The sequence below is a fragment of the Mesoplodon bidens genome (assembly GCF_964165515.1).
Source record: "Mesoplodon bidens genome assembly, chromosome: 4".
NCBI lineage: Eukaryota > Metazoa > Chordata > Mammalia > Artiodactyla > Ziphiidae > Mesoplodon > Mesoplodon bidens.
In genome coordinates this window covers 120,998,034-121,020,587 of record NC_138160.1, presented here as the reverse complement: position 1 = coordinate 121,020,587, position 22,554 = coordinate 120,998,034, and the positions used below count along the sequence as shown (strand labels likewise).

Here is a 22,554-nt window from a genome sequence, read left to right as displayed (position 1 = left end):
TCATCTGATTCTCAAAGGGGTCTGTGACCTAAATAAGATAAGGCCCACTGTGATCCTCTATTCCCCGCAGAACCTGGAGAACTCATGGGTAGAGCTGTTCCTGTTCTGAGGCAACAGACCTTTGATCAGGGCGGGGTTGTATGTACGTGAGGGTTCGTGCTCTCACCCGGACGCTGCAACCCCTCCAAGTAGGCTGATGCCAGCCGATATTATCCCCGATAACCGACTGAGAGTGAGACAGTGTGTATGCTGACAGAACTGAGTGTGCTGAACAGAAAGGTTACAGAAACTTCTTGACATCAGCCGAGATGTCAGATTTGAGACCTCGGACGTGCTCAAAACTGTTTCCACCAAGATGGGCTCTCTCCCCCGGGAGACTGAAGGAGCTGGCGAGCCAGCGAGCTCTCAGTTAAATGTCGTCTTAATTTGGAAGGCACAGAGGGACATGTTTTATCAACAGTCAGCCGTTCTCCAGCACCAGGAGGGCAATGCAATGCTCACTCGGGGCCTGGGGGCCGTTCTGAGATTGACAGGAAGCCTCCTTGTCTGTTACCCAACTTCAGCTTGGCAGCTCACTAATCCCCACCTCTCCGCTGACTGAAATGAGTGAGATGGCAACTACCACCCTTGGGACTCTGGAGAGAACCAAATCTCCAACACGAGAAGAGAGGACAGGGGAGGGGAGGGAGGAGTTTTAGCACAGGCTCAGCCTGGCACATAGTGTGGACCTAGAAAATAGGTCAGTGTTTTCCAGTCCCTACTGAGTACTGGGCACAATATAATGGGTCTGGGGTGGGGGGCACGATCAGAAACGCTCGTTCAACAGACATTTTATATTTGCTGAGCAACTACTACAGGTCAGAAGTAGCACTAGGAATGGCAGTCAGGGGCGGGGTATACAGAATCATTCATTCAACAGATATTTTAAAGCATCTCCTATATTGCTGGGTAGGCTTGGTGCTGGTGTCCGGTGGAGAAAAGACAATGCATAGAATCACTCATCCACTGAATGAATATTTACTGAACATTTACTAAGTGCCCTGCCCTGTATTAGCACTGAAGATACAATGAACCAAACAGCCTCATTCCCTCCACGGTGTCAGGGCTCCCTGAAAACAGCATCTCCGGATGAGGAAACTGAGGCAGCAGAGCCTTGCGCAAAGGGCTCATTGCTGAGGGCATCAGGGCTCGAGCCTCGGGTCACCCTGACGCAGGCTGGCCCTGCTAACAAAGGCCACCTCCCTAGCCTCCCCTCACATTTCCTTTCAGGGCACTAACAATGAGTCATTAATAACGGAATTTTAATGGCAAAAGCACAGCAGTTCCAGGGTCTGCGAGGAAGCCCATCCCCTGGGGCTGTACAGAGACCGTAGGGACTGAACAGGGAGGATTCTTGGCCCCTTGACAGCATTTCTCTCACGACTCTTCCATCCTTCCTGCTCCACAAGGAGAGCTTAAAAATATCCTCCCTCCACATTTGGTACCCTAAATTGGATCAGCACTTGACTTATAACGACAGAGAGGGAGGGAGAGGCCTAATTGGCCATCAACACAGAAGGCCCTGGGTCCCCGGACTGTGTGAACTGCCCCTCTGCCCCAGGCATGGCCAGAGAAGCCCATAATCAGAGAACCCCAAGTGACAACAGGAGGGGAAGAGGCTGGCAAGTGGAGCTCCACGGGAAGGCAGGAAGTGACACTTTACTTTACACAGAGGGTGCCCGGGAAGGTTCATCGGCGATCTGCAGGGAGCTGGGCTCTGCGCCCGACTCTGTGAGGGAAGCACTGGGTTAACCAAGTTCTTTACTGCAGGACTTCTTGGAACCTTGAATATGTTGATGTGCATCGTGCATCTATAAAAAGGGGACATCTAGTGCAGTGTTTCCCAAACTTATTTGACCACAGAAATCTTTTTTTTTTGCAGAGAGATTAGCGCACTGCACTGCTTAAAAACTGGAGCTTTAACCAATGTGTGTATTGAGCCCTTACCTGGACGACGGGGCCTTGTGCTAAGTGCTGAGGATACTGGAATCCAAAGACAAAGTCCCTGCTTCCAAGGAGCCATCTGTGGGAGAAAGCCACATGAGGGGACCAGTGGGGGTGAGGCCAGTGTGCAGGGCAGCCCTGGAAAGGGAGCAGAGGGCAGGAGAGGCGCTCGAGCTGGAGGAAGCTTAGGGCTCCAGCCGTGAGAGGAAGTTGCTGGGAAAAGTGTGATGAGACCACTAGAGGCTGGGGAGGGGGGCGGGCAGCAGAGAGGGAAATGTGGACAACTCCCCTCCTCAAATCCTCCCCGCTTTGAGCTGGCCATGCTGGGTGGTCTTTCGCATTTGGACAGTTCCTAGCGGGTTTGGGCCTCAGTCCCCCCACCCCCGTCCTCAACCACATCTCTGCTTTTGAACTTGGGCTAACATCCAGAAGCCGGGGAACAGCTATATACAAATTCAGTAATTGGAGTCATTAGCGTTGACTCAGAAATCATTTTTTGCTCTCTCTCTCTTGGAGAAGCTTTTAAGACCCTTTAAATTGGTTAATGGAGAGTTTAGAGATGAGGATGGAGCCTCGGCTTTCTGCTTCCCCTGCCCGTCTCCCTGGCTTTCCCCAACATACTCAAGGGCAAGAGTGATGAGATAATCCAGTATCTGTTTTATTAAACTCCCATCCATTTCTGGCACAAACCTTTCACAAAAGAGGATCTCAAAATCTACACTCTCCTGCTTCAAGACTCCAAGGGCCCAATTGCCATTTACCCCCTCGTATCTGCAGGACGATAGTAACGCTTTCACCTAAAATCACAGTGAGAACTGTGCAAAAGAGCCCTGGGCCAGGATTCAGGAGGCTGGGGTCCTTGTCGCGGGCTGGTGACTCATAAAGCCATGTAACCATGGGCATCACTCTGCCTCCTCAGGCCTAAGTGAGCACCAACGTCCTTTCCGCAGTGAAATGCCCTACATGAGCCCTGGAGGGTAGGAGGGCAGACACCGCTGCCCTTGGTCTACAGTTGAGGAAACAACACAGCAAGTAAGGCCACTGCTTCAAGGTGACGTGGCCAGAACCTGGATCTTTACACACTTTCTTCTTCTCTACTGTGCTGGGCAGGTACTTAAGGTTCTTTGGGAAGGCGGGTGAATATCTGGCCTCTTCTCTGGGATTCAAGTTGTGGTATCTCTCTGAGAACTCGCAGGCTCCATCTTTAGGGCTGAGTGAAGTGTGAAGGTCTGAAAAAGTCAAACAGTTACATCAGGCGTTTAGACACTAAACTCCTTCCTTCCAAATCAAAGGTGAAATGGGGACGGTCGGGAATCCATTGGGGATGAACAAAAGCGGACGTCATTCAGCGTTTCCTGAGTTTTAGGCATTCATGAAACCACCCCATGACTTTTGCCACCTCTCTGGATCTGTGCTCCCCTTTACGCAATGTCACAAGGTTTTTTCTCTACTTGATTCATTATTTTTAGTATCTGTGACACTATGATATGCTAATCACATTTTTATAATATCTATTAATATACAAACACTAAAATTAAAAAATATTAGTTTGAATACTACCTAAAATCCTCTGGTGAAGCACTGGAGGCACACACATCAGATGCTGGCAAAAAATGATGTGGTCTAAGCCCGAGGAAGTCGAAGACTGGCAAGGGGGAAGGGAAGGGAAGGGATTTGCTCCAAGGCAAAGGCTAACGTGAAGACCAGGGTCTCTGGACCCTTCAGTAAAGTTTTTCACAGGTCACTGAACGAATCTTTTTTACGCACGGAACAGAAATGACTGTGAATGGGGAATTCCCTGGCAGTCCAGTGGTTAGGACTCGGCGCTTTCACTACTGAGGCCGCGGGTTCAATCCCTGGTTGGGGAACTAAGATCCTCACGAGCCGTGTGGCATGGCCAAAAAATGAATGTGTCCACTGCCCATTTGTGAGGCTACCAACTAGGGGAAATGGTCAAAGTCATTTATTAGCCATGCATTTGAAATTGCTTGGGAACCTGAGCCCCCATGGAATTTCTACCCTGTAAAGGGATACTGACACCCTGTTTTTGCTGCCATCCCATCTCCTCCCTGCCCGCCCCTCCCCCCCAGCTCCAGTGAGAGGTACCAGTGACTGCATTTTATCTCACCTTAGCCAAAACCCAGTCTGACGAGACTCCTTTCCAAGGGGTAGGGGTGTGGGAGGACAGCCCTGCTGGGGGCTCCGGGGCTGGCTCTGAGACGAGCGCTCCTATAGAGGAGGCCAAGGTTCCCTGTGCTCGAGGCATGTGGCAGGTGCGAGGCTCCTGCCAGCAAGGTGTTCAGGCTGCAGAGGGAGGGGCTGGAAAACGACTTCAATCCTCTCACTGCCAGGTCGCTGGGCCCCGGGGCTGCGAGGAGAGGCGAGAGCAACTCTTACTCAGGCTGTGTTCTTAGACTCCTACTTTGGAGCAGGGGCTTCTTAAAGGACTTGGTTCCCCTGGCACTACTAACCCAGGTCAGCCCGAGTGAGTCAGGAGTGAGCAGGGCTCCCAGACCCCTAGATGGTAAGTCAGGGCACGGAGGCAGCCTTGGGATAGCGTGTCTCCTGACAAGTCATTGGAGTGACTACCATTTATTCAACACCTACCGTGCGCCAGGCTGTGCTAAGCCCTTTGCTGTCATCTCATTTAATCTTTTTTTTAAAAATTTGTTTGTTTGTTTATTTTTGGCTGCACTGGGTCTTCGTTGCTGCACGCAGGCTTTCTCTAGTTGTGGTGAGCGGGGGCTACCCTTCGTTGTGGTGCGTAGGCTTCTCAGTGCGGTGGCTTCTCTTGTTGTGGAGCACGGGCTCTAGGCTCGTGGGCTCTAGAGCTCAGGCTCAGTAGTTGTGGCGCACGGGCTTAGTGGCTCCGTGGCATGTGGGATCTTCCCGGACCAGGGCTCAAACCCGTGTCCCCTGCATTGGCAGGCAGATGCTTAACCACTGCGCCACCACGGAAGTCCCATCTCATTTAATCTTTGCAATCTAATGAGTTTTCAGAGGTGAAGAAACACAGGTGCAAAGACATACAGGCCGGGCTTCCCTGGTGGCGCACTGGTTGAGAATCTGCCTGCTAATGCAGGGGACACGGGTTCGAGCCCTGGTCTGGGAAGATCCCACATGCCACGGACCAACTAGGCCCCTGAGCCACAACTACTGAGCCTGTGCATCTGGAGCCTGTGCTCCATAACAAGAGAGGCCACGATAGTGAGAGGCCCGCGCACCGCGATGAAGAGTGGCCCCCGCTTGCCACAACTAGAGATAGCCCTCGCACAGAAACGAAGATCCAACACAGCAAACATAAATAAGTAAAATTAATAAAACTCAAGAGATGTGTTCAACAGAAGTAAAAAGTACTAATACCTGAATATTTCCTATTAAAAAAAAAAAGACATACAGGCCAAGTTCAGGAATAGAGCAGGGGTTAAAACTCAGGTCTGACTCAAAAAGCTGTGCTCGTTCCCACCAATGGAGCAGAAGTAACAAAGAGGCCAAAGGCTACTGCCACCCCTTCTCTGTCACAGGGCACTGAGCTCGGGGAGGCACCTGCTGGCTTTGACTCTCATCTGTACCTGCTGCCTCCACGGAAAAGAGGGTCCGCAGCCTCTCCTGGGCGGGCGCATTCCCCAGAGCTGCTGACTGCTGGTAGCATCTCACAGCCTCTCCCAGATTCCTCTGCACACCAAGGCCCTTCTCATAGCAAATTCCCAAGTGGTACCTGCTCTGTGAATCCTAAAGGAGAAGACGGACAGACACACAGATGCCCACGTATGCAGGACTGAAGAACTGAAACGCTGGGGCAGGAGGAAGGTACAGCAGTCAGCAGGCTGCTGCTTCACCCCTGCAGGGTCAGGCCCAGCCACAACCCTCCCTGGACCAAGGGATCTCAACTGTGAAGAGCCAGAGGCCCAGAACAGAGGACAGGGATCCCTCCACCCAGGGAGCTTCCGGCCAGAGCAGCGTGGAGGCTTCTCGTGCTGAGGATGGTGCTGAAAGTGTGCAGAAGTGAAGGCTGTGGGAAGCACTTGGCCCTGCTCTGGGAGCCCAGGGAGTCGGGCTCCTACGTTATCCTGAAAGAGCCAGGAGCAAGGGTGGAGGCTGAGCTTCCGAAGGCCCTGAATGCCTTCCTGATTTCTACCCAGAGAGCTACAAAGCATACATTACAGAGAACATGTTTCTCCTCCTTTGAAACGTTAAAAGGCTAATCCCTTTGTCCCTGGCTCTGGATCCTCTCTCCCCTCTCACTGAGAATGAGGCTCCTGGGAGAGGCAGTATCAGGTAGGGAGTAGGAGCCCAATCTTTACAGCCAGACGCCTGGGTTCCAATCTTGGCTCCACCACTTACCAGCTGTGTAACCTCGGGCATCAATCATATTCTGTGTCTCTGTGCCTCAGTTTCCTCATCTGTAAAGTAGGCATAATAATAGCACCTATCTTATTACCCTGTCGTGAGGATTAAATGTGTCAATATGTGGAAAGTGCTTAGATTAGTGTTATGATTTTCACGCCTTTAGTTGCCCACATCATTCATCTCTCCCTCTCTGTAATGAATATTTTCATTATATTCAATCTCCCAACCATGGTTCTATTTCTCTTCTACCTTCTAAAGAGTTTCTGTAACATGTAGGTCAAAGTCTATGTAATAAATATGGTGGATGCATGGCTACAGGCCAACTCAGGACACAGTTAGGCCAAAACACCCATGCTGTTATGTATGTGTTACACAACATCCCTTTGTGCACTTCTCCTGGTGCGCTGGGTGACTAATGCCAGCCAGGGTGCCCCCAGGCTTGTCCCACACATGGTCACACAACCCACTGAGCCCAAGGAAGACTCTGGGGCTCTTTCATAGAAAGACAGGCACAGAGGCAGGTACTGTTTGATGACATTGGTCCCCTTTTGACAGCTACTGCAGATACTTTGGACAACACAGAGTGAAAAACGAGAAGTATTCTGATGCCCAAGAGTTCAATAACGCTATCACTGTGTTGCCAGGAAGTAAAGAGAAGCAGCAGCCCCTATGCAGGGAAATCCTAGTACATAGCCACTGCTGGCTTTAACCCAGGGCTCCTGGTCCTTTAAGATACAACTCAAAAAATATACTGGTCAAAGACACTCGAGGATACAGCAAACCCACAGATGCCTTTTCAGTAATTCACAGTGACATAAAGCTCTGAGATTTCCTGCATTAAAGATACCTGTTTAACAAAGTATTTCCCAAACCCATCTGACCATTTTTCCCTCGTATTATTTATAAACGTTCCATGGAACTAATGCTCTGTGGAACAAACTCCATGCTGCCTGGATGCCAACCCCTAGGTGACAGACAACCAGACACCCTCTACACCCCCAAACTGCTCAATGTCTTCACATCACGTGTCTCCTGACTTCCCTGGACTATGCACCTTCCACGTGTACACTTTACAAAGCACTTTCACGCTTATTATCTCAGATTTTGATCCTCACAACAACCCTGTGAAGTGGTAGACAGGTCAGGCAGGCATTATTATCCCAATCTTAGAGATGAGGAAAACAAGAAGTGACCAGCCCAGTAGTATGCTGGTAAATGTTTAACAACCAGCTCTCCAGGGGAAAAAGCCCTGTTTTGTAGCATTTGGCAATTCTGTGGTGCTAATGCTCTCCCCATAGCTGATTTCAAGCTAACAACAATTCTCGCAGGCTGGTACAAGCTAGTGCCAGCACACCACTGGACCTGTCCAAGGGACACACAGTAAGTCAGCAAGAGTTAAGGCTTGAAGCCAGCCCAATGCTCTTATCAACCGTCTCCTAGGCACAGTACCAGTTCCAAAATCCCTTCCTTTATCAGACTTGATCCCCATCATGCCTGGATATGGACACCTCATACCCCATTGTTGGCTGCAAGCCAAAGATATTTCACGGCTCTCTGCTCGTCCAGGTATGCCTCCTTGGTGAAGAGCACCCCGAGGAAAGCTTGGGCCTGTGGTCAAGGGAGGAAAAAGGTATCTTGGTCACTGCCAGGCCCCACCTGCCCCAAGTGCCCAGGAGTGACCCCACCAATAGCACTCACCTCTCTCAAGCCTGAGTCTGCAGCATGCTTCAGCATGGACACTGCCCTCTGCTGCTCAGGGTCCCATGAGGAGGCTGGATCTTGCAGCAGGCACCTGGCATAGCGGTACTGAGCCAGGTTGTGACCCTGGCTGGAAGCCAGCTGGTAATAAAAGGCTGCCTGGGGCAAAGGGAAAAATATCCAGTCAACTGATAACTCTGTAAGCTGCCTTTTTTTGGAGTGAAGTTTTTAAAAATTATTTTAATTAAATAACACATAATCGTTATAGATTAGTCAGAAAATACAGATAAGCCAAAAATAGAAACAAAATCCCAAGAAATCCTGCCTCCTAAAGATCATTCTCTGTTAACATTTTAGTGTACAATCTTGTAAATTTCTTCCCCCCTGTACTGTATTAACATATATACACAAATATGTTAATATACACTCACACACATATATAAATGCGTGTGTGTGTGTGTCTATGTGTGTGTGTAGGAAGAAAGGGAGAGAAAACTACACTATTTTTTGTAACCTATTTTGTAACCTATTTTCTTTCATTTAACAATACACCATGAATATCTTCCCCTGCAAATAAATACAGATCTAGCATATCATTTTTAAGGCCCACAAAGATGTTATTAACCAATTCTCTGTTGAAGGAACTTCAAGTTTCTTCCCTTTTTTTTGGCCATCGTATAAAATTCTAAGAAACTGTTATATATAAATTCTTATATATAACATCTATGCATACTTATCCTACTTTTTAGAATTGATCCATTCATCAAGGTAACGTTCTATGTCGTGAGGATACAGCTGCAAAGAAGATAGACAAGGTCCCCGGCCTTCCTGTGTTTTGAGTCTAAATTCCTAGAAGCTGGGGACTTCTTTCTTAGTTTTCCCTCTGGGCTGGAAGACAGAAGCTGGACTTTCCCAAGCCCTGCCCACTGCTCATTCCTGGAGGTCACTCTGGGCAGTGCAGCATAGGCCACGGGCCTGGGGGCAGGGAGGAAGTGTAGTACCTTGCCTAGGTCCCTGGGGGTACCTCTGCCGTGCTCGTGACACAAGCCCACATTGTACTGCGCTTTGCTGTAGCCATGGTCTGCTGCTTTCTGGAAGTAAGAAAAGCCTGCCATGTAGTCTCCATCCCTCATGTTCTCTGTCCCTGTAAGAAAGCACTAGGCGTAAACATAGCTTCCTCTGTGAACTTCTCCACATTCTCAGTCAGATACCCACATGCTCCTTCCTTTCTTTTTTGTGCTAGACACTTTGCATGCACTTCCATCCTCTGAATATTTCACTGGTTTGCCATAGGTATCAGTGGGTTCTGCCCTCCTGTACACCATCCTCCTCTTGGTAACAACATCCTCATTTCCCTTTGGAAACAGCCCTCCCCCCAGTGCTGTCAATCAATGTGCCTGCCCTCTTCCCAACCAATGAGACCCTCTCTCAGGAATCTGAATCTTGATCTGGCTGCAACAGGAAAGAAAACAGCTTCTGCAGGTTTATTCTGATGGCAGCACTCTGAAGACGCTGTTTCTCAGTTACTGCCGCATGCATCCCTGGAGCCTCTGATTCCTTTCCTTTCTGAGGCTTGGCAAGTCAACAGATCCCAATAGATTCCTTTTGTGCTTAGGTTAGCCAAAGTGGTTTTAGGCTGCTTGTAACCAACATAACGTAACTGATTCAGCTGACACTGTCAATCTTGCTTTATGAGGAAACTGTGAGAGAATATAAGAAAGAGAGCCCAGCTCCAAAGCCCATGTTCTCTTTATCATCCAAACGAAAAGGAAAACAGGGAAGGGGCTGAGCACAGCCTACTCTCAACTCTAAGCCTTTGCTCAAGCTGTTTCTCCTGCCTGGGATATCTTTTTCTGCCTCTATCATCAGGCCTTCCCAACCTGTTTCTGCTCTGGAATCTTCAGACCACACTCAGGCTTTAAACACTCTTTCGGCACTTACTTCATACACAAGCCTTTTTCTAGGAACTAAACTGTTTCAAGAGTACAAGCCCTGTCTCCTCAATTAGACTGTAAAATCCTGGAGGCAGAAGCAGAAAAAGAATGTAGAAGAAATAACTTTGCATAGGGTGAAAGCTCTATACAAATGCAAAATATGATTATGGCTTATGCTCCCTTTGTGTTCTGCCACAGTGCTTAGCACTTGCTGAATAAATGAATATGCATATGAAGGAAGGAATGGGCAAGAAAATTCTCAGAAGACTGTCTGCCCATGAAAAATCACAAAAAGCTAATGAGGCAGAAGCCGGGTTCCATTCGGCCAGCAGTGAATGAGTCACCTCCTGGCTGCCTGAAAACTCACTGTCAAGGGTTCACAGAGCCCTCTGTCCTTGAGGAGAAGACTCGAGAGGGCACAGGATCCCACCCTGTCCCCATCCCCCACACCAGATCCTCTGCCTCTAACCTAAACCAAGTCACCATCATGTTTTGCTTAGCCATCAGTAACAGCTCCAATCTAGTCCCGTTTCCCCTCTGGCATTCCTATGACCCGCGTCTGTCTACACAGCAGGCAGAGAGATCTGTGGAAAAGTAAATCAGATCACATGACTACCCCCACTTCCTGCTCCAGCGTAAAACACTCCAATGGCTTCCTGTCTCACTTAGAAGCACCATACACCACCATGGCTCAGAAGGCCTGATCTGATCTGGCCCCTGCCTGCTTCTCTGACTTCATCTCTTTCTACTCTCCTGGTGATCACTAAACTACAACCACGCTCACCCTTTTCTTTGTTCCTTTAACAAACAAAACTCAATCCTGCCTCAGGACCTTTGCACTTGCTGTTCCCTTTACTTGGAAAGCTTTCTCCAGATGGAAACAAGACTGGCTTGTTTTTGTCAGTCAGGTCAAGGATCTTTCCATCCGCGAGGCCTTCCAAATCAAAGCTGCTCCTTGCCCAAGTCACTAATGCATCCCCCTGTTTAATTTTCTCCGTAACATTTATCACTATCTGAAATTCTCTTTTTTATTTGTTTACCAGGTTGTTGTTTTTCTCTCCCTCAACCTACATGGAAGCTCCATGAGAGTAAGGACTTTGTCTTTTGAATCACTGTACTCCCAACACCTAAACTAAGGCCTAACCAAAGGTGAATGCTTAATACGTTTGTACTGAATGAATCCTAGCCTCTCACTCACTTGCCCACTAGAGTCCAGGAGATGCTGCTGGCAGTCTGGGTCTCCACATGAGAAGGCCTGAAAGAAGCCAAGTCACTGCGGAGAACAGGACAAATGGTGGAGAGGAATCTGGAGTCTCCAGATGTGGGTAAGGAAGGGCACTTGAGGGCCTGCTCCAAACCTCAGGAGCCTGTTCTTGCCTAAGTGCAGCAGAAAATTCAAGGTGTCATTCAAGATTTATTTTCTCCTTCTTACACAGTAACCGAATTTTCAGGTAAATGGTCATTCACCTAAGGACTCTATTTTCCAGGCTCCTCTGTGACTAGGTAAGGCCGCAAGCCTTCATTCTAGACAATGATTTGTGCAACTTCTAGGTTGGGGAGGAGTGGTCCTTTAGTTTTCCCACCTTTCCCTTCTAGCTAGCTAGAATTTGGATATGACGCAAACTGAACCTTGAGATGGGAGCCCATTTTAAGAAGGGCAGAACCATTTGACTGAGAATAGGTCCCTGACACCACTGTGCCACCACGCCAGATTTGGTCGACCTACCTGGGAGAAAATAAACTCTCTCTTATGTAAACCACTCCCTGCCCTGACTCTACTTGACCTACCGCATACCCTTTCCATTTTCCCATCCGCCCTCCTTGAGACAGGGTCCACCCAGTTACCCAGGAAATTGAAAGCGATGGAAACACTGAGCTGGAAGAGCTGCTGAATGGAAGTCATGGCCTCCTCGAGGGACAGACTTTTTGATTTATCTTGTTCCTGGGGAAGAAATACAAAGACTCATCATGGGACAGTTCACTGGGGTTGCCACCTGTCTAGGGGAATGTTATGGGGATCCAGGTGGCCAAATCTGGACAATACCTGCTTTTCGCCAGTGGGCTGAGGCTGGGCTGGCTTTGCCTTGGACTTGAAGCTACTGCTGGCATGCAGGAAGCCGGCGTCACTGGGATCTGCAAGGGAAAAGGCAAAGGAGGAAGGTGTTAGTTCTCCTTTTCTCTCACTCCCCCGGTCCACAGAGCCCTCCATCCAGCACCACTGCCAGGAACCAAAATCATTCCAAATTGCCCCAGAAAGCATGGGGGCTCACAGGAATGACAATTCCCCAATGTGGCATATGCAGCAACAAAGGTCCATCTGCCCAACTCCCCACCCCGCCACCACCTTCTGCTGATTTTAGGAGGTGGGACCATACCTTCCTCAGAGGCACCCTGAAGACCAGTTGCTCTCAAGGAGCTGGGTGAAGAGAGGCTCTCGGGCCGAGTGGAGGGTTCTTCCTGGCCCAGCCCGAGTTCCCTGAGGCCAGTGTGCCTGGGAGCCGGGCTATCAGGGCTGGGCAGAATGTGTCTCCGCAGTGCTGGAAAGAGCCAGTGAGAGCGGTCACATCAGAAGGGGATAGGTTCAGCCTGCTGGGGCTGACTGAGCCCTCCCTGAGTCTTCACGGACCAAAGGAAGAATCTGGAAACTCCTGAGACATGTCCTTCACATGCCTCCTCCTCCATTTCCTTGGCTGGCTTCCCTCTGCAGGGGTGGAGAGGGGCCCACATTTATGCTGATCCTCACACCCCAAGCATAAATCGCTCCTTGGCTTGAATTCTTCCAGTCGCAGGGAGGGATCTACTTTATTCACTGTTCTAGCCCCAGCACTTAGCACTTTGTTTGATGGTTAATACTGATTATGATTATAATCATAATACTAAGGGCAAGAACTTAAACCGCTACTTACTGAGCACATACTACATGCCAGGCACAGTTCTAAGCCCTCAACATGTATTAACTCATTTAGTCCTTCCAAGAAACCTGTGGGGGTGGGTTTTATTATCTCCCCATTCTATAGGTGAAGAAACTGAGGCACAGGGAAGTTAAAAGTAACTCATCCAGGGACACCAAACTAGTATCAGCAGTTCTAGGCTTGAACCTTGACAATGTGACTCCAGAGCCTTAATCACTATGGTGCATTGCCTCTGTACCATGGCACATGATAGCCATTCAACAAAGATTCACTAATTGATGAATGACTGACCAGAGAATGACCTAACTGGCTGAGGAGTGGGCAGGAAGCCACTCCTAGGATCTAAAATAACCTGGACCCCTGCGGGGCTCTGTCAATGGAAGGGGAGGGGAGGACATGGGAGGAGCCTGGAGGGCAGGCGTGGCCCACACGCTGGGTGGACAGACTTTCCTCCCATTCCTCTTCCTCTGACTGCAGATAGGAGAGGCAAGGAGCTGCTGACGGCTCTTTTCCTGAGGTGTGTCCAGAGATGCTTCCTGGCCCAGAGAAACTCCCAGCCCAGCTCTTCTGCCCCGGGACTGAGAACTCACAGGAGCACGGGTGCCTCAAGGGAGATGAGAGGAAACGGTCCAGAGGACTATGCCAAAAGCAGCTCTCCGCTCGCCGAGGTCCTGCTGGCAGGGACGCCTGGAAGTGGATCTGCCTTGCCAGCTGCAGGGCCAGCACGGCCAGGGTGCCCTGAGGAAGACAGCACTTCAAGGGACACAGCTCTCCACCAGTCAACTCCTTCAGTCTTCGCCTACATCTCCAACATCACTTCCTCGAGAAGTCCTTCCTGACTCCTGGTTGTAGCCGCTCCCCCACTGCACACTCTCATAAGCACCCGAACTTTCCCCATGGAGCCCTGATCACACTGGTACTTAAACAGCCATCTCTACAATTATTCATCAAGGTCTGTCTCTCCTGTTAGTCTCTAAGCACCACGAGGGAGGAACCATGTCTGTTTTGCTCACCTACGTATCCCCGGCGCCTAGCAGAGCACTAAGATACAGCACTAATAAATACATGCTGAATAAACGCCTGAGCGAGTGACTGAATAAACAAAGTCTAAGCAGGCAAAAAGATAACGTGGCAAATTTGGGCTTGGGCACACATGCAGCCAAATGCAGACAGGTCAGAGCTCCCCATCAGGCTCCCTCTTTCTCTAGCCTGGCACAACTCCTCCCCCCACCCTCAAGCCACCCCACCACACACATTCACAGCTACAGGCTTGTTGTGGGTGTCTCTTCTCCAACAGGTCTGCAGAAGACCTAAGCTAGCTCCTAGCCCAGTGCTTGGTTTTCCCTGTCCCTTCCTGTGTTATGCACGAGAAAGGACACCCAAATACGTATTTGTTGCAACAGGCACTGTATACAATGGCAAACAAGACAGACCCAGTCTCTGCCCTCATGGAGTTCATATCTTCATTGAGGGAGAAAGACAAAATCCAAGTACACAGAGAAATAATAACTACAAATTATGCTAAATGCCGCTAAGGAAACAAATCAAGAGTTTACACAGGGCATAAGAGGGACCCCTGACAAGACAGGGAGTAGAGGAAAGCCTCTCTGTATAAGTGATGTGTGTGCTGAGACCAGAAGGAAGAGAAGGTCCCAGCAATGTCAATAACAGGGACACGTATCCATATCACTGGAGATAAGCTTGTGCTCAGGCCCTTTCACATAGGCAGTAGTGACAGAGCTGAGGGATGGCATCAGGACCCCTGAGATGCAGACCCAGTTTCTAGAAGGACTCACTATAGGATTGCCCTAGGGTTCATATCTTTGACAAAATGGGAAAACACATCCCTCTCCCTAGGCCATAGCTCCCCAGGGAGAAGTGTCCCTGGCGTGGAGACATTCCAGTCTCAGCTCTGCTGATGACACCAAGTTACAGATGAGACAACTGAGGCTCAGAGAGGTCAAGCCACTTGACCAAAGTACGCAGCATGAAAGTGAGAGGGATGAGAAGCGATGGAGACAAGTGTGACGTGAGTGCCAACTTCATTTAGAATATCTTATAAGCAGAACCTAAGAGGCAAAGATTCTGCCTTGTTAGACCTCGTGTTAGCTCGTATTACCGAGCCTCTGCCTTTATAGATCAGATTTAACAAATATTTACTGAGCGACGATCATGGGTCAGGATACGTACTATGTGCTTTTACAGGCCATACTAGGTATAGCAACCAAGCCGTAGAGCACAGTAGCTAAGAGCACGAGCTCCAGAGTAAAATCTGGTTCCTCTACTGAATAGCTGTGTGACCTTAAGAGTGTTACCTAAAGTTTCAGAGCCTGAGTTTTCTCATCTATAAAATAGAGATATTTCCTCTGCAAGATTTTGTAAGGATTAAATAAGATGATATATATAGATACATTAATAAATTAAAAGTTAGCTATTTAGTATTATTTAATTGTAAGATTCAGGAAGGCAAGAATCATATCTACCTTGTTCTCTGCTATGTCCCTAGTACTTAGCAAAAAATGCCTGGCTCAAAGAAAGTGTTAAATAAATGTTTACTGAATGAAAGGAGGAATATATACATGGGGAGTAGGGGGAAAGGGAGCAGCAATATCTCCCCAAATATGCTCCAATGCCATGAGTTACTCAAATTTTGAGTGTGGCCACAATGATGCCCTAGCTCTTGTTTCTAGGCTATACTTCCATACAGGATCATTCTCATCCACACTGAAGGACAAGGACAGGACTGGGGAAACCTTACCCATGATATAGCATCCCACAATGTGTTCCGGGAGTCACGGGCAGACATCCACTGGAAGGCAGCCTTCCATCCATGGGACCTTGGGCCCTTGCTTGTGCCTGGGCCATGGTGGCCAGACCTAGAAGATATAACAGAGGCTATCAAGTTCTGTCCTAAGTGGGAGTAGAGAGAGGCTAGGGGAGCACATGGGTGACGGAATGGTAGTATTTCACCTGTCGAAACTGGGCACAGGGACCAGCAGGTTGGAGGAGGTAGCCTGAGGCCCATCTGGGCTGGTGGACTTGGAGGTCACCCCACGGAGGTCAGGTCCCAGCAGACGGGGAAGAGCTGTGCAGAGCAAGGATCAGTCACTTTGATATGAGCGGGATTGAGGCAACAGTAGCCCCACCAATCTTCCCTCTGACCCTTGACAGAGCCCCCACCCCAGGAACCCAGGAAACACTGGCACCTGCTTCTGCAGAAGTTCTTAAACAAGGATACATACACGTGGGGATCTTTTGCCAAGTACAGATTCCAGCGTGCCACCCCAGAACCAAATAAACTAGGATCATTCAGGGTTGAGCATCAATATTTTGAAAAAGCTCCCCGGGTGATTCTGACGCCCTCCTAGGGCTGACAACCACTGTTCTAAGATGACCAGACATTCATACACAAACTCTCGCTCAATGTTTGTAGCTCTTTGTCTCTAAATCGCGCCTCTTTTCATTGGCTCCGCCTACCCCATTGGCCCCGCCTACTGCACTGGCCTCTACTCATCTTTCATGAACTCCGCCCACCATCTCCGGCTACTTGGCTCCTCCCCTTCCAATAGCTCCACCCATCTCCTTGGCTCTAAGTTCCACCCTCTTCCTACTAGTCACGCCCACACCTCAAAATCGAACAGCCCCTTGACTGAGTGCAGCGAGGCCCCTAACGACCCCGCCTCTCTTCCGCTCTAACACCGCCCACTATTGCTTTGGCTCAGTCCTCCGGCCCGCCCCCTCCTCAGTTCCAAGTCTCAGCTGCCGCAAGACCCGCGGCCGAAGGCCCTTACCTCGGCCCAGGAGTCCCGGGAGCCGCCACATGTCGTCGCCAACACCATAGAGCTCGCAACCAAAAGAGCGCGGCTAAACCCCGGGACGGCGGCTAGAGTGGCCTGTGTGGCGCCCTCGGAGTGGCCAAGTCCCCAAGGAAGCTCACCGCCAGCCAATTAGAAGGGGGCCCAGCCGGAAGGACGGCGCTCAGCGAAAGGAAGTGGGAGGTGTAGGCGTATTGGGGCTAGCGGGGAGGTGAACTGAGACAAGGGCACGGGGATGTGGGCTCGGCCTCCGGTGGAAGAGGTGTCATTTGCTGCCCGCATAAGAATGGGGGGGCGTCGCGCAGAGGAGTGGGGTCGCAGGGGGCGAAGCTGAACCGCCTCAGAAGAAGGACCATTGAGAAGCGGGGCGAGAGCGGCCTCGGTGGTGCCAGACGACCTTGCAGACACCGTGGAGACTCGAGGGGGAACAATCTTCCCCAGGCCCCGATGCTAGAGGAGGTGGGAGACACCAGGTCCAGTGGGTGGGGGAGAGGAACCTTAGGGTCCGACGGAGGAAACCAGTAGTACGAGCTTTCCGCCCAAGGCCATCTGCTTGGAGTTGCCCGACTGGGTAGGCGATGGAAACTGCGAGTGGGGTTCCGATTCGGGGGGATCCAGCTCTGGCTCCAGCTTTGTCTCACCGTGTAGCCTCGGGCTGAGCCCTTCCCTTGTCTGGGCCTCCGTCCGCCCAGTGATAGGGTCAGATAGAGTGAGCTCGACTGGTCCTTCCTGATTTGACAAGAACAACTTGAATTGCTGCTTTCAAAATACCAAAGAGGAGACTGGCCCTTTCCCCGCCCCCACGCCTGTTAATCAGAGCTCTCATCTTCAGACCCAGCCAGAGTTATCTGTGTATTCTTTTGTTGGGCAAAGACTCGGTCCTCTCCCCACACCTGAATCCGTGAAATAAAGGAGCTCAAAATCAAATGTAAGTTGCTTACACTTTCTCCCTCCTCCTTTCTCCCAGGTAGTGACTTCTGGCTTGATGGAAGTCTCTATCTGGGGTAAAAGAGTACTGGAGGTACCTACTTTTAGACCCAGGCATGTGTATGACAGTGGTATTAATTTGTTCAGCAATTTTTGAGCCATATGTCAGCCAGCATCCTAGAATCGGAGAAGACCGAGGAGTAAAGAGCATTTGTAGTCTCCAGGAAGACATGGTCCAGTGTTTTAAGAGTGGCCTCTGGAGTCCCACACATGGTTTGAATGGTTTCTTACTTCCTGTTATGTATTCTTGGTCAGTTTACTTAACCACTTTAAGCCTCAGGTTCTTGATCTATAAAATAGGAAAATGGATACCTCATGCAATTGTTTTGAGGCTTAAACAACACATTTAAACTGTTTAGCATAGTTCCCGGCACATAGTAAGAGCCTAATGAATGTAAGTTGCTATTAATGGCAGTGGTAGAGGAGGTGAGTAGGCAAAAGGCATAGATATGTTCCAGTAGAAGCAAGAGCACTGGGTTATGGGGTACCATGGAAGGATTCAGAAAAGTAGTTGCATTTGAGTTGGACCTTTAAATTTGAGTAAGAATTTACCAGGTGGAGAAGGGAGAAAGGTATTGCAAGCAGAAGAAGCAATAAACAAAGGCCCAGAAATGTGAATATTGGGAAACTTCAGAAATACCCTTGGCTTTGGGATTTGGGGCAGCCACCTTTCACATTCCTTGTGTTATTGTGTCAAAATAAAATAACAAGCATGCTGGTTCAGCTCTCTTCCTCCTCCCAGCACTTCCCAACTGTTTGAGCCCTCACTGCTCTCCACGTTTCCCAATTCCTGTAGCACTTAATTTCTTACCACACAATTTAGCAGTAATTATATGTTGTCCTGTTATTTAATTATCTCATTTGTGTAAGTCTAGTCTCCCCAGTTCTCTCCCTCAGGGCAGGGATGGCATTTTCCCATTTTGCATCCCACGTAAGGCTTGACACAGAAGATATTCAAACAATACACGTTGACTTGACTGGACACTTTGTGCTGATGATTATTACAGACAAGACCACCAGACTTCAATCCTGGGATTTACCGATTTGAGCAGAAATGTATTCATTCCACGTACATTGAAGGCCCTCCGTGTTTAAAGCGAGTTAAAAATTTTTGACGATGATGTCTGTTCCTATGTGTAAAGTGGCATTCTGATGTCTCTTGTCCCTAGAAGCCTGTGAACGCTAACAGACCATTTGAGTGAGGGGTACTTGGCTAGGGCAGCTGGAGTCCTCACTGACTGACACACCAGATCACCTGTTCAGTGCTGCCCAGAGGAGCACCATCGGGGATAACAACTTTGTTCCTTGCCTTTAGCTTCTGAACTTGCAGGCCCGAACCATTAGCCATTCTCTTCTGCTCCTGACGTTGCTCTGTGTTGTTGGCTTGCAGCCCAAAGTCAATCTGACTCAGTCCCTCTACAAAGGTAAGCTGTCTTACATTGAGAACTTACTGCCCAGATGTCCAGTTAATCACCTTTTGTTGATGTCATTGTATACTCAACACAGTGAGTGGTCTAGACATTTGTTGTTGGCTTCGCCTTGTAGACATTGTTAATTTGCATTCATCAAATATATGAGAGCTTATTCTGTGCTGGAGAATGTCCTGAGTATATAACAATTTTTAAGAATGGAATGGTCCCTGCCTTCATGGAGAAAATAGTCTAGAAGGACAAACAAATTCAGTAGATGATTGAAATCCAGAATGGTCCTTTAGTTATGTATTGCAGCATAGCAAACTCTCCAAAATTTAGTGGCTTAAAACAATCATTTTATTATCTCTTGCAGTTCTGTGAACTGACTGGGCTCAGCTGGGCAATTCTGCTGCTCTCACTTGGGGTCTGTCGTGAGGTGGCAGTCAGATGGCAGCTGAGGCCGGAGTCATATGAAGGCTCAACTAGGCCTCTTTCTTTCTCCGTGTAGTCCCAGGGCCTCTCCATCTGGGTAGCTGAACTTCTTTTTTTTATTTTTTTTTTGCGGTACGCGGGCCTCTCACTGTTGTGGCCTCTCCCGTAGCGGAGCACAGGCTCCGGACGCGCAGGCTCAGTGGCCATGGCTCACGGGCCCAGCCGCTCCGCGGCATGTGGGATCTTCCCGGACCGGGGCACGAACCCGTGTCCCCTGCATCGGCAGGCGGACTCTCAACCACTGCGCCACCAGGGAAGCCCTGAACTTCTTAAATAGTGGCTCAGAGCTTCTAAAAGTACAAAAGCGGAAACTGCCAGGCTTCTTCAGCCTTAGGCTTGGAACCTGCACAGGGTCACTTCTCCCACACTCTGTTGGTTAAAGCACTTCACAGAGTCATCCCAGCATCAGTGTGGGAGGGGAAGACACACAGGCACGAATACAGGGGAATGTGGTTTTTTTGTGGGGAAAGAACAGGGTGCTATTGGAACACCCAGGGGAAGCTCATAACCTAGGTATGGAAGTCAGGAAGACTTCCTGGAGGCAGTGACTTCTAAACCAATGAACCTGAATGAGGAGGCCTGGGAACTAGCCAGATGAAGGAGGGAAGGGAAAAACAATTCAGGCAGGGGAAACAGCTGGTACAAAGTCCCAGGGAGGCAAAGAGAGCACAATTTAAGATCAGTGCAACTGTAGCTAGGGTAGGGGATGGTGGAGGGGGTGGTATAGGATAGCAATAGCCCTTTAGTCTGGAGAGGTAAATGGGGCCAGATCATAAAGTCTTTTTTTTTAACTTTTTATTTTATATTGGAGTATAGTTGATTAATAATGTTGTGATAGTTTCAGGTGTGCAGCAAAGTGATTCAGTTATATATATATCTATATATATATCTATTCTTTTTCCAACTCTTTTCCCATTTAGGTTGTTACGTATTATTGAGTAGAGTTCCCTGTGCTCTACAGTAGGTCCTTGTTGGTTCATAGTCTTATATAGCGCCCACCCCCACACCATGTCTGGACTCTGTCCTAAGGGCTGAAACATCAAAGAAGGAAGGAGGGGCATGATCAGGCCCAAGGGATGCTAAAAGGCTCTTGGCTGCTGTGTGAGGGATGGTTTGGAGAGGGTCAAGCCCTCATTTTCACCCTGTCCCTTCTAGCCAGTGACCTCACCTTCATCGCTGAGAAGGCTGAGTCATCGCAGCACTGACACCAGTTCCTTTTGCTTTTTGTTAGTGGGAATTTGTATCATTAAAAAATGCAGACTCCTTTGTGCAAGTTTTTGATTTTTTTTTGTTTGTTTCGTATTAGGGAAAAAAACCAAAAACATGTCATAGAAAGCCTGCTACTTCTGGTAGCATCTGGACATGAGACTGCCAGGTGGTCAAACAGTTTATACTTAAGTGTGAACTGTGTTAAGGAAGAGCCTGCCTGCAAAAAGCAGGGATTGTGCCAGGCTCAGTGGATTCTACCCCTCACTTAAAAAATGGTCTGCCTGCCGGGACTTCCCTGGTGGCGCAGTGGTTAAGAATCCGCCTGCCAATGCAGGGGACACAGGTTTGAGCCCTGGTCCAGGAAGATCCCACATGCCGTGGAGCAACTAAGCCCGTGAGCCACAACTACTGAGCCCACAAGCCACAACTACTGAAGCCCGCGTGCCCAGAGCCCGTGCTCCACAACAAGAGAAGCCACCGCAATGAGAAGCCCACACACAGCAACGAAGACCCAACACACCCAAAAATAAAGTAAAAAAAAAAAAAAAAAAAGTCTGTTAAAGGAGAGCCTACTCTAGTAAAAACATCACTAAACGGCTTATAACAAAACCCAGCAGACCCCACACACAGCTCTCTACCCTCTAGTCCTACCCCCTAGAGGCAACAATTTTCAACTCTTTAAAATTTCTAGAAGCAGCACAGAAGAGCAGTGGAATGGGACTATCTGGCATCCAACCCAGCTCTCCCACTTACCAGCTGGGTGACCTTGGTCAAGTGAATTATATTATCTTTTACCTTGGTTTCCACATCTGTAAGATGGGAATGATAATTGTACACATCTCATGAGATAACACATAATTGCCTGGCACGTGGTCAACAAACAGTAATGTGAAGAAGGATCTAACTTGAAAGCAGCTGTGAACACAGCTGTGGATGTTTAGCTGCACACTGTACAAATAAATGTAAGCCATGAATGTGCTTTGGAGGAAATGACAAGAACACAGAAGAGGTCTGTCTCTTTCCTTTGTTCTAAGGCCAAACTCTGTATTTGCTCCTGTCCCATTCCCTTCCTGTCTCTTCTAGAACCTTGTCTCTATAATTATCCTGACCCTCAAGACAAGCATACATCTATTAGTTTTTTTCTTTCTATGAAATATACACAGGCCTTTCCTATCTTGGGGGGAAAATCCTTTATTTCATCCTCCTGCCCTTTACAGCTACCATTCTGTTTCGTTCTCTCTACTGCTGGATTTCTTAATTAAGTAACACACACTGCCTCCCATTCCTTCACGACTCCCTCACTTTTCGGCCATCTCCCAGCTTCCATCGCTACTCTTCTGACACAGCTGTCTCCAGGGTCATCAAAGACCACCTCATTAACCACCAGTGGGCCTTCGCTCAATCAATCTTGACCCAGAGCCCTTGACTCACTTGACCGTCCACTCCTTAACTCTCACATACCAAACCACCTCGTCACCCAACCCTTCCTTACGGCTGTCAATTGTATCATTTCCCCAGACCATTCAGGAATAAACCTTAAACTCAGGGTTGGCTTAACTCCTTTCTCTGCCCACCCCCATATTACTTTTGACTCTTACTGCAAATGTGAGAAACCCATTGAAGATAGCTTTTTAGAAAAGTTTTTATCAGGATATGGAGGAGTGGGGGACAGCTAATGGACCCCAAAGGTAGAATGCATCTGGAACCCGGAAAGCCCAGGACTGCAGACTCGAAGCCAATGATGTGAGTCCTCTCTCTCTAG

The 22,554-nt window shown here is 48.9% G+C and overlaps 1 protein-coding gene across 2 annotated transcripts; it reads right to left on the bottom strand.

Annotated features, from left to right (window-relative positions):
- Window positions 1–2,620: 2,620 nt before the first annotated feature.
- On the bottom strand, window positions 2,621–16,803 carry DELE1 (DAP3 binding cell death enhancer 1). Of its 2 annotated transcripts, XM_081230497.1 has the most exons (13): window positions 16,669–16,802; window positions 15,848–15,962; window positions 15,636–15,753; window positions 13,468–13,615; window positions 12,341–12,502; window positions 12,010–12,098; window positions 11,811–11,907; window positions 9,033–9,175; window positions 8,032–8,190; window positions 7,849–7,941; window positions 5,556–5,715; window positions 4,112–4,351; window positions 3,082–3,212 (listed from the first exon to the last, which is right to left on the bottom strand). In XM_081230497.1, the coding sequence occupies exons 1-12, from the start codon at window positions 16,697–16,699 to the stop codon at window positions 4,113–4,115; spliced, it is 1,554 nt and encodes a 517-aa protein (XP_081086623.1). In that variant the 5' UTR covers window positions 16,700–16,802; the 3' UTR covers window positions 3,082–3,212; window position 4,112. The 2 variants fall into 2 exon arrangements, with proteins under 2 accessions (XP_081086622.1, XP_081086623.1); XM_081230496.1 differs by lacking the exon at window positions 4,112–4,351 and having other exon boundaries at window positions 2,621–3,212; window positions 16,669–16,803.
- Between the last annotated feature and the right edge of the window lie 5,751 nt (window positions 16,804–22,554).